Source organism: Centruroides sculpturatus, unplaced genomic scaffold, assembly GCF_000671375.1.
Source record: "Centruroides sculpturatus isolate CEXI.00-Female unplaced genomic scaffold, Cexi_2.0 scaffold118, whole genome shotgun sequence".
Taxonomy (NCBI): domain Eukaryota; kingdom Metazoa; phylum Arthropoda; class Arachnida; order Scorpiones; family Buthidae; genus Centruroides; species Centruroides sculpturatus.
In genome coordinates this window covers 109,471-122,770 of record NW_019384377.1, presented here as the reverse complement: position 1 = coordinate 122,770, position 13,300 = coordinate 109,471, and the positions used below count along the sequence as shown (strand labels likewise).

The 13,300-nt window shown below is 26.0% G+C and overlaps 1 protein-coding gene across 19 annotated transcripts in view; it reads left to right on the top strand.

Moving 5' to 3' along the window:
* The window catches only part of LOC111617470 (tropomyosin-like), a 57,937-nt gene that overhangs the window by 15,813 nt on the left and 28,824 nt on the right, over positions 1-13,300 (top strand). For all 19 annotated transcript variants that reach the window (XM_023358819.1, XM_023358813.1, XM_023358805.1 and 16 more), the window contains one exon: positions 6,483-6,616. In XM_023358819.1, coding sequence (XP_023214587.1) covers positions 6,483-6,616 — 134 coding nt within the window. The remainder of the gene's footprint in view (positions 1-6,482; positions 6,617-13,300) is intronic.

The window sequence follows — 13,300 nt, the reverse complement described above, 5'->3', positions numbered from 1 at the left end:
TGCATTGCATTCCAATGACCTGTTAATTGGGAAAGCGATGACGCATGATATTGCAAAGTTCACATTTCTGTAATTCTAGTATGAAATTCGTTCGATAATTATCTTATAACCTATATAAAATTGACGTGCGGTAGTTAAGATGCAAACATTTTCGCATGATTACTGAACGAGATCTGGTGCGAAAATCGTACCATTTTTCAAAGATCGCCGTAAACTTTAACTGTAACGTTGTTAACTAAACGTGCATAATTTTCACCTGCTGTCGTAACAGTCAAAGGCCACGCACGAGTGTGTAACCTTGTTTAGAATGCGGCGGTTTGCACCTACTCCTAGCTAAAGAATGACTCACCACTCGTTCAGAGAGTCAAGTAATGACCTCAATTTTCACCACTGGGATTGAGCAAAATTGTTCGAAATGTCTACGCCCATGTGGTTTTATTAAATCGCTATTTCATTTATTTATTTATTTTCTTTAAAGAGGCTATCTTTACAAAACAGGAGCATCGCTATAGGGTCGACTTCCGGTAACAGTAACGTTTTCCTTTTTCCGTTTTCGTTCACCGCTCTTTCACAATCCAACTCGATTTTGCCGTGTTGGTGAAAGGATGTTCGTTGCACAATTTGTTATCCTATTAGTATATGAAAAAATATATACTATTTTTTTATTTAAATTTTTGTGTAAACGAATTCACTTTTCGCATCATGTACATTTTGTAAACATTTCCCGTTTTGGTGTTGTTGATCCGACTGTCGTGATTTGCGAGTAATTTTGTAATAAATATAGGAAACATTATCGTCTCTTCCCTCCTTTTTTTCCCTGTCTGTCGATCAGTCAGGAAATACCGGTTAGGATGAATAACAATGAAAATTCTGCCAATAGCACCAAAGGTCAGGGAACTGGTTTTAAACTGCCACTTAAGTGGAAATGACCATTCTGAAATTGTTTTGCCGCTTAAAAAATAGTCTGAAACAGATTCAGAAAACGACCTGATAGGGAAACGATTGTACAAGTCTTACACAGGAAGAAATTAGAGATTCTTAAACCAGAATTTTGCAATGTATTTTGATTTTAAATGATAAATAATCTTTAAAGAAAATTTAAACTTGTCATTAGAAGTTATTGAACATAATAAATCATGACACTTTTTTATTTTTTCAGTAAAATGTATTATAATTATAATACGTTTAATCAAGATATTTCTGTCCCAAAAAATAATATTGGTTAGCATACTAAATATATAGTGACATACTAAATCCCATAGTTTATATTAAGTCAATATTAATGTTACACTGTTACAATTTTTTCATAATTATTAATAATACATGCATTCATAATCTTTTTACATCCATTTAAAATTAATCTATTAAGTACTGCATAAATATTTTAAATTCTTTTATATAAACAGTTGGTTGTATTATATAAATGAAAACTGCAGTATTGGACTGTAGAAGAGAAGCCAATAGAAAATTTTCACACTTTGAACACATGACAGTTAATTATTCAACTAAATTCAGCTTAAATTGTAAATCGATACATTTGCACTACACTTTTTTTATTAGCTTTGTGAGAGTTGAATGCCCTATTCTATAATCTTAACTATACAGTTCCATAATGTTTTTATCCAGTCAATAAAAAGATAAAAATCAATGCAGATATACTTTAAGTAAAAAGAGGGAAGTAGATATGCGCATCATCTTTCATCATTCCTGAAAGCAGTTTGTCACAAAATAAATTTTATTTGGTGTTTTTACTTTTGGTTTACTTCACTCACATTATTGCAGCAGCTGCTAACCTAATTTCTACATACTAAGTGGTTCTGATCTAAGAAGCAGTGAGATTAAATTCCAGATTCTTTATATGTCTGTAACTTCTGGTATATACTATCAGAAAACATTTATCAAAGTATTTATAAAAAGTAGTAATAATTAATCAAAAAACAATAATAATAAAATTTGATTTTAGACAAATATTTCCTAAAAATAATACATTTTATATCATCACTATATTATTAAAATAGTGCAAAAAGTTTACTAAAAAGGAAAAAAATTGGATAATGTTAAATTTACTTATATTAGAATTTTTTTCTGCAATTTAAACTTTTTAAATTTAAATATTTTAATGTTTATTTCTTAGAAATATAATTACTATTAAACATTTATCTTTAAATATTAATGCATGATTATCAATGTCTGGAATTAAATTCTAGGCTAAGCTAAATCTGTTATTCCTCATTATATTAATTTAAGTTTTTAAATTTAGAATCAGTGAGGATATAAATATAAAAATGTTAAGAATGTTTATTATGAAACTACTTGAAATTTATCAAGCTTTAAAATACATATATATTTTTTTTAATGAAGATATTTTTAAATATAAAAGGGTTTACTGTACTGTTTACATATTGAAAATAATTTAGAATTATTGTTATTTAAAAAAGTTATCAAAATGATAGTGATTTTGTTATATAATATAATTATAATATAATTTTAAGCTATAAAGTTAATTTTAAGTTTTATGTTAATACTAGTTAAATGCAAATATAAGGAAATATTTAGGTTTTATAATGCATTTTATGTAGATATAGTTTCCACATGCTCTACATCATAACATTATTTTCCAACTATAAATTTCTGAGTTGTATGAAGACATACAGGGTGTTTCACAGCCTCTCCATAAAGTTTTTTTGAATAACTTTTTTGAAAATTCAAATTTTTTAATGAAATTTTCAGCAAAGATAGAAGATGAAAAAGGAAATTAATGCAAGATATTTTTGAAATGTCTGCTCTCTGTCGAGATGCAGTAGCGCAGTATCTCTTGGAAATTATCAATCACATTACTACAGGTCTGATCTGAGATGCCCTTCATGATGCTCTCGATGCTTTCTCTCATCTGACTGAGGGTGGTAGTATTATTCTTGAACACCTGATCGTATATCCCCAAAGAAAGAAGTCTAGTGGACTCAAATCAGGGCTGTAAGGTGGCCAGGCGAGGCCACTTATGGAAAAATCAAATGTTTTGAAGCAACGTGCTTTGTGATAGAAGCAATTCCTTTTTGCTCAAAGTGCCACCTACAAAAAATTGAGGCAGAAAACCATATTGTTCAAAAGTTATTCAAAACAAAACTTTGTGGAAAGGCTGTGAAACACCCTGTACAATTAATCATAATTATGAAATTTTAAAATAAAATTAGATACAGATTTAGTTATAATTCCCATTTATTTAATCAGCATTATAATTAAAACTTTATTTTTTATATATGTAACAGAACATACTGATTTAGAGAATTATCTTACAAATTTTTAATGATTTCTTCAAAATTAACCAAAAAAATTACAAGCAAGACTTGATAGATCAAATATAAACATCCAAACTCAATAGTTATATATTAAAGCCAAATGATTGCCGATTTACATCAGGCTATATTACTACTATTATTATTAATTAAATGTTAAGCAATTTGGCAGCCGAGGAAGGTGTTAGATGTCATCTATTGTTAAATTTAATTATAATTATTAATTTGGCAATTATTTGGCTTGAATAGATCAAATAATCCTATTAAAATAGTTGTAATTATAATAGATTTTAGTATACTTTGGTAAGTTTTGGAAAATAATGAATAAAATTAGAAATAAAATAAAATTTCAAATGTTTATTAAATTAGTATTAAATGTTACAAAATGAATTGTATACAGGAAATACATGGAAGTAGAAAACTTTTATTAAAGAAATTAATGGCATGTTCCTGGTTTCTATCACTAAACAATAATGGATGAAGGAAAATGAATTGAATAAAAATGTGTATTATTAACTCAATTGATTTTAATTATAAATGCTATATCATATAAAGGAGATGAAAAAGTATTTGAAAATTAAAATATATAACATACAAAAAGTTTTGCTTAATAGAAAAATATTTACTAATCAGATCAAATTTGATTTTTGATGATGTAATTTAGAAGATAGCAAAATAATTTTGAATATTTTAAACAGAAGCATATTCATACATTTATAAATTTACACAGGTTAAATATGTAAATCATTCATACTGGATGTTTATATTTTATTCTTATATGTTCCTGAAAAAATTCACTGAGTTTTTTAGATAAATTAAAAACTTGTAGGTGGTAGTAGTATTCATATAGCTGTTAAATCAATATTTATTTTGTTTTAATCAATTTTAAAAGTTGATTCAAAAAGTTTTTAACAATATATAATAAGTTTATTTAACTTTTATGTGATGAATTTTATTGTAATTTTTTTTTAATTCATCCATTTTGTTGCTATGAGTGCATCTAGTAGAACTGTCAGTTGTCTGCATAGATGATTTTCATACTTAAGTAGTTTTTGAATAATATGACTAGTAAAAAATTTTTGAAGTCTAATTTTACTCATTAATCAAGTAAAACAATAAATAAATATAATTTATAAAACTATTACTATTCTTTTTAGATTGCTTAATACAAACTTTTTATCTGTCTAAACAATTGATGTATAAATTTTTAAAATATTTACCTGCAATTTTTTTTATATTAATTTTACTGTATTTTGAATAAACAAATAAAAAAATAATAAAAATTGAATTTAATCCTATTGTCCTAATTTACAATATTAGATTTCCTATGTTTATTATTGATTAAAATTGTCAATGAATGCATTAATTTTAGGAATGATAATTTTGCTCATAGAATTATAATGAAATAATTTATTCAAGATTATTCTGTATTATATGAAAGAATAGTATTGATATAATAAATATTTTTAAAAAAACATAATTTTAAAAATTTAGTTAACTTAATTTCAAATTGAATTGTAAAAACTTGCTGATTATCATTGTGATTATGATGCAAAATTAATAAAAGCTTAATTGATTTTATATTTGAGTATTTCTGTTTAAATTATATACATTCATTTAAAGTTATTTTATCCAGCTTTAAATAATTATTACAGTAAAAATGACTTGGAATACTTTTTTCTATTTTTAGATGAATGACATTTGTAAATTATTTTAATACACATTTAAAATGCATATGAAGATGTTATGCTTCTATGAAGATGTTATTCTAGATCATTCAATTGTGTCTGATGGAAACTTCTTATGTCAAATGTACAATTCATGAAATTCAAAATATAGTTCCATAATATATGATCTTAAAAACACATTTAATATATTTTTAATTTAATTAAGAATTAGAATGATATATACTTGAAAAGTTGAACTGATATTATTGATGTTATAAACATTAAACTGGATCAAATCAACAATTAAATTTATTGATGAATTTAAAGATTTTGAAAAGTTATTCATTCTTAGCAATATGCATATAAATTGAGAATAGAAAGGATCCTTTTCATTTGAACATAATGATGATTGTCATATCAATATATGATTTTGAAACAAAACTTTGATGATAAATTAATGTGTTTCATAGATTCCAATATATCAATAAATTTACTGTATATATTTGAGTATTTTAATTAATTTCTGTTATTAAATAACTTATAGGATAAGATTAAGTTGTAATAGGTGTTCCAAGAAAAAGATGATAGATTATTAAAAAATTAAATACAGATTTAGATTTATAGCTATATTTTCTAAATATTGTACTAAACTTAAAAATATCATGACACATCAAGAAAATTAAGAATAGTATATCAAAATTAGGTATATTTGTAAATATAAGTAGTTCATCAAAGAAACTTATTTTTACCTATTAGGGGAAACAATATAATTTTAACAAACTTAATATTTTCTACAATGGTTGTGTAGATTCAGTGCTTTATAATCAGCAAAAACATTTTTGAAATTTTTTATATTGTAATATTTTATCTTTATTATTGTAGTCGAATAATATACAATATTTAAGAAGCAAGTTAGTATAGTAATACCTCGAACTTACATGATAGATGGGACCGAGCGATAATTGCATAAGTCGAATTTGTGTAAGTTGGGGTATAATTTCACAATTTGTGTAAAATCCAAGTTAGATGTATGTAAGCTAATAAATGTTCTCGTTAATCTTATCTCGTCTTTTGATTTGTTCACGGTTACAAGAAATCACCACATAGTCTCTCAAGTCTCCATAGATATAACAACACAGAAATAAATACCACAAAATAAATTGTAGTTATGTGTCGATTCTGTGTGACACGTCTGAACATGTAAGCTGAACAATAGTGTGGGGGGAGTGAGTAATCAAGAGTTGCATGGCACTCAAACAAAAGACGAATCGATGAGATTTGAAAATTGCGTAACTCCGGGTTTGCGTTAGTTGAGGTATTACTGTATATGTAAATAAGCAACACACCATACAGAACCTGTTTTTTAACAACAATTGAAAATTTAATACCAACAGGCTAAATTATAAGTTTTCAACTGGTATTAAAAAAAATGTTGTGTGGTGTGTTATTTACAAGAATTATCCAGTTATGTGTATTACTGAAATGACTGTATATGTGAATATTTTGATATTTCTTTTAATAGGCTGAGGGTGAAGTTGCTGCTTTGAATAGGCGTATACAACTCTTAGAAGAAGATCTTGAACGTTCTGAAGAAAGGCTGAAAATTGCCACTCAGAAATTGGAAGAGGCTTCTCAAGCTGCTGATGAAAGTGAACGGTATGTATTAAATTTTTTGAAAACAATCAAACTGAAATTTTTTACATTTTCCATTTAAGTATAAAATAATACATCATTCTGTTAGATATTAAACTAATGACTTGAAAATTTTAAATTTGCAATATCTAAAATTAAATTTTTTTTTTTATATTGTAAAGTGAGTTAAAAATTTGTGTACTATATCTAGAATAACTAAGTGAAAAGATTTTACTGTTTTGTATTAAATTTGTAACTAAATATATATATAAATATTTTGACTGTTTTAATTATTTTATAATTTCTACATTTATTAAATTTTAGAAATTATAAAAACATATTTACACTGAGGTACAAACTGAAGTAAATTTTCATGCTTTCCAACTCCATAGAGATACAAAGAATCTGCAGAAGCATTAAATTTTATTTAGAAGCAAAAATTTTATTGAGTGATAAAACATCTTTTGTGCTCTCAAAAAAAACTTATTTTTAATGAAATTTTACTTCTAAACTAGATACAGCATTTCTGTAGACTAAGGTCCACACAATTTAATAATAATAATTGTATTATGTAATTTTTATTGCAACAATTCATCCAGAATTAAAAATATTTTAGTTTGACAAGCATGTAATGAACCAATTTTATTTAGTTAACAAGTAATTAAAAAATTTAAATGTCATTTTAATATCTTGACTACATATTTAGTAACATATTTCATAGTCATTATTTATATTTTACTTTGGTTTATATTTGTTTCATTTGTATGTCAGTGTGAATTTCACTATATTAACATATTTACATTTCTAAATTTTTTATTTATTACTTATGAAAATAAAAAAATGTAATTATATTTTAATGTTTTTGAAGCTATGATTCTAAAATTCTATCTTTTAGTGTTTCTTAATATTTCAATTATAACTATTTATTTATAGAAATATATTTAAATTCATAATTTTATAAAATAAAAATATTGTCTAAACTTTTAGAAGTTGTACAGGATCTTAATAGGAAGTATACAACTTGCTGCATAAAATAACAAGAATAAGCAACAAAAAGAATCAGATTTATTTATAAAATATAGTTTTCCTTAAAATATGATGATTGTGTATTAAATTTTTAAATTCTATTGCCAAGCATAGAGTTATTGTTTATTTTAAAATAAACAATAACCCTATGCTTAAAATAAAATATAACTCTGTGCTTGGAATCTTAACTAAAATAACAATATATTGATATTAATTAGAATTTTAATAGAATTTACTAGAACTGTAAAAAAGTTAAAATGTCAAAAACATTTTAATAATTATGAAATTTAAATTGAAAAACAGTCCTAAATTTGCAAAACAGTATTTGTATATGTATGACTAATTATTTATTCAAAACAGTTACTGTACATCAGTATAATAATCTTATTGAAATCCATGAAAGAAAATGATTTGAAATTATTGCAAAAATAATTAAATATCCATTTGAATAATAGTAAATGCAATAAATATCCATTAAAAAATAAGTAAAATGTTTACCATACACTACAATTTATTTATTCAGATTATTATTATGTTTTAATAGACAGCTCATTAATAATAGTTGATATTCTGTTATTCATTTATATCAATTATTATTTGTTATTACTTTTTTTTTATTCTTTCTTTTTGTGCTTTCACTTAAGTCCATAAATTTTGTTTCAACTATAAATTCAGATTTATTCTGATATCATTAATAAATAAATATTTAGCAAAATATGACCTACTTGAACCTATAACCGGTTCCTACAGAGTTTAATCTTCCAAAACAAACGTTTTCTTAACCCCTTCTTCAGGTAAATCAGCTGGATCGAACACGAATACGAAAAAATTTGAACAAATCCGAACAATGTTGAGTTTGAATTGTTTGGTTTGTTTGCATATTCTGTCATATGACATGCTTGGAAGTGCTTAAACTTAATGATCAATGTCCAAATGCAAGAGAAAATTATGTCAAAATATATAACATATGTGAGAGTGAGATAAATAATTAACAACGATCTCACATGTTCCTCAGTAATTTTTTCTTTACCACGTAATAAATAGTATAATACTATCTCTCCGTATGTAGTAAGTTCAGCCATGCCATAGAGAGGCTAATCTCGTCTCTTGTATTAATGCATGAGAATGTGTCATATGCCTTAAAAATTTCCATATCCTCTAACTATTTCAGGTGGTCAATGTGCGGTGTGGTGACAATTAATTGCACTTGAGTGAAATCTGCCACAATTTCGGGATCAGTTGCGTAAGTGGAGAGTGAGGTGGTGCATCTATTGCATTGTATATCAGAGATATGCTCTTTTAACCTAACTCTCAACGAACGTTTAGTTGATCCTACGTATACCAAATCCCTGTTAAACCAGTTATCCCTTAGCGGGACTGTATAGATGCCTGATAGTCTCTCCATATTTGGATCCATTACATAAGATGTCAAACAAAGTACTGCATCTCCTATATGCCAGGGTAACCTTTCGTTTTTTTGCAATGGTGCTGTATAAAGACCTCAAGAGGGGGTTGAACATAAGAGGTATCCTCACATTTTCCATCCTCGTGCTACCGCTTTGTGCCACTGCTGTAATGGTGGAAGAAGCTTGCACCTGTTTATGGCGCTCTGAGATTTTCCATATGATATTGTGGTAACCATGGGACCTGGCAATGTCTTCCAAGTATTTTAACTCTTCTGCGAGTGCCTGATGCATAGAAGAGTGCGTGTAGGCTCGTTTAACCAATCCCTGAATGCCACCATCTTGTACTGGAAGGGATCACACGAGCTTATTGGTATGTATGTGAATATACTAGACAGTTTGTGATAAACAGATGTGTGTATGATGGAATCTTCAAATCTGATATCCAAACTGAGGAAATGGACTCTGCTGCTACTATGTTGCTCCATCTCAAGGGACAGCCCATATGGATTGTTGTTCATTTTGTTTAGAAAGTGGGTTAGATTGGGAGTTGTCCTTTATAAGATAATAAAAAAAAAAAGAAAAGAAAAGAAAAAATTACTGGGGAACATGTGAGATCGTTGTTAATTATTTATCTCACTCTCACATATGTTATGTATTTTGACATAACTTTCTCTTGTGTTTGGACATTAAGTTCAAGCACTTCCAAGCATGTCATGTGACGGAATATGCAAACGAACCAAACAATTCAAACTCAACAGTGTTCGGATTTGTTCAAATTTTTTCGTATTCGTGTTCGATCCAGCTGATTTACCTGAAGAAGAAGGGGTTAAGAAAACGTTTGTTTTGGAAGATTAAACTCTGTATGCACCAGTTATAGGTTCAAGTAGGTCATATTTTGATATATACAACCCTGTGTGCATTGCTTTTTTAAAATAAATATTTAATCATTTCAAGACAAACTTTAATGATTTGAAAATAAATTAATAAACTCTGCTAACTGGGACTAATGGGAGATGAAGGTTATCAAAGTTTACAAAAGTCCATGTTAATGGGATGTTTTCTTTGACAATGTGGAAAATGAGGTACATTAATTTATTGGGATCATCTCTATACAGAAGTTTTACTTAACTTTAGTAGGTTATACTGCTGAATTTATTATTACAGGAAATGAACTCAAAAAAATTTCATGACAGTACAGTATATAGCAATGTATAGTCTTTAGTAACTTACTGACTACTGTATCACAAAGACTTCTAGTTATTGAAAAACTTGTTAATCATAATTTCTATTGTCAAGAAATTTTAAAATTATTATATAATTTTTCAAAAAAATTTGAACTATTCAAAGACAGAGTTAACAGGGTCTAAGTTAATGGGGATTTATTGTAATTCACATTTTTCTTTAATCACATCATCCTAATGAATAAATCCAAGAATTTACACTAAATGGTGTTTTTCAGATATAGTATAATCTTAAACAGTATAAGAAATATCTTAAACTTGTTGAATGAAAATTTTAATGTTAAAACTTATGAAGTTTTATTCAAATATTAAATTAAAATATTACTTAGTAGAATATTTTGCAACTTTCTATAAGTTGATGTCACCATCTGTGGAACTGTTTTGTCTAGAAATTAGGAATAAAATCAAATATAGGAAGTTCTCTAATGATTTTGTGATTTTCCTCATCAGATAAAATAATAAACAAATGACAATTTAATTAAAAATTATTATTATGTTTTATAGTCAATATCAAAATGATTATTTATTATTAAAAAAAGATATATATATATGTGTGTGTGTGTGTGTGTGTATATATATATATACAGTAGAACCTCGATTATCCGGACTAATTGGGGATGAAGGTAGTCTGGATAAGGAAAAATTCGGATAATCGAAACAAATACTTTGTCTTTTAATGATAATACACCACATTTTCTTTTTGATGACATATCGGTAATATTAAAAATAAATACTGCATTTAAATTGTGATCAGATTTTCAAGAAACAAACGTTCGTATTGAATTTGGACTACTACTGACCAGCGCTAACAGACTGCCTATTGTTTAAAAGGCCCTCTGGTGGCAGAAGAAGACGGATTTTATAAAATAAAAAGCAGTTGAAACTGCATTTTTATGAATAAAAATTTGATAAACTATTTGTCGTTTTATGACGACTAAAACTTTTTTGTCGCATTCGCGGCTTTTAAGTAATGCATAAACCTTCGAGGCGTGAGGCCCTTTGGACCGCGAGGCATAGGTGGTGGCCCACGTTGCCCATACGTCGCCCTTGGTCATAGAAATGATGTAATTTGAATATAAATTATTTATAAATACATATATCAAGTTATATTTTTTATTATGACGCAAAATATATTTAAGAGTTTACGACCACTATGCTGGGTGAGATGTTGTTGAAACAAAGTTATTCATTCTATCACATACATAAACAGTATCGTAATTCGCCAAGTGCAAATCAGCAAATTCGTAAAATTTTTGTTTATTTTGAACAATCCGGATAATCGAAAATCCGGATATAATAGAGGTCCGGATAATCGAGGTTCTACTGTGTGTATATATATATATTTACACAGTAGTTTGAAATAAATATATCTTATCAAAAGATTACTTTAAAAAACTTAAAAACGTTTCTATAAGTTCTTTTTGGTAATTTTAAAATTAATTTGTAGTCTTGAAGAAATATATTGACAAAATACTTTAGACAACTTTTTATTTCAAATTACATTAAAGTTTTTTCAACTGCAACAATCTTGTTTTTTAAAAACTGATGGGTCATAGAATTCAAAGGTATCAATATTTGTTGTTATTTTTGTTTCCTACAGTATTACAATATATTTCTTGAATTTTAGGAACAATATCGATTACATTACATATGAAAATTGCTTGATCATCTGATTAACATATTTAGAAAAGTTTACTATCTTTAAATAATTATAGATAGAAAAATATTGTATTTGTGATACTTTTATAAAAAATTTCAAAAATATTATCTGTAGATTTAAATTGGCTTATTTTGAAAATTTTCAAAATAATTGTAGTTAAACTTATTTTAAAATAAATTCCACAAAAATAAATTTATGAGGGAATTTGATCTGAATTTTATTGTTTTTGTTATTGCAAGAAAACGGTTTAAATTAAAAAAGTTGTATTATGGATTATGTGGCTAATTTTGCATTGAAACTTTCCACATTACTGGGATTATATTCTTTCATTTTTTATTCATTTATGAACTTACATTGAACTATTTCAATACATAAATAAATAAATACTTTCCTACTGGAACTACAATAAGTAAAAAACAAAACCTTTAAACAATCCAGTAAATTGGTTTTTAATTTCTTAAAAAATTTACTGGATTTGCTGGATTGTTAACTACATAAAGATACATTTATTAATATAAACTGATATATTTTTATGAAATGAATTTGAAGTATGGTAGTCATGCAATAGATTAAAATTGCAACATTGCTAGTTGTGTAAAACTTACAGGACTTGCACTACATCTACTGTATTGTTGAATTTCTGTTGAATTTTTTTCCTAATTTTATTATATTTGAAAAAATAGCTTGATGATTTAAAAAAAATACAATTAATAAAATTAATAAAAATATGCTTTTTTAATGAAATCAACATACATTATATTCTGTAGGACAAGATATAAATTCAGATATTTTAGAGTTTAAGTTTTAAGGAAACTAATAAATTTGCATTAATTATGATTGCAAAGCATTTAATTATTAGTGTGCTTTTTATTTGATATAAATTCAGATTTCTTAGTACAAAATATAAATTTGAGTGACAAAAAATAGTTTAAATAAATTTTATTTTAATCTGCAATTAGTTTATATCCTGTACAATTAGCTTATGATTTGTATTTTATAGGATTTATTTCCCTCATTATTATGGCAATTTCATTATTGCATATAAAATTTATTAATTAATTCTTGTTATACAAAACTTTAAATAATAAAGATATATGAATTATATTTAATATATAAATTCATCATAAAATGACATTTCAAAAACTTCCTCAATTACATTAAGCACTATTTTCCTGATTTTTTTATATACTTATAATCAAAGGATAAACTTAATTCTATTTATGAAGTTATCTTCAAATGTGATGAGTTGAAAGATACATTGTAAAGCAATCAATTTTGTAATTTATTACAGATTACATTGCAAAATGAATCATTAAAAGAGGAAAATATATTTGTTAAATTTTTTTAATTTTCAGATTGATGGTCTAAGTTAATG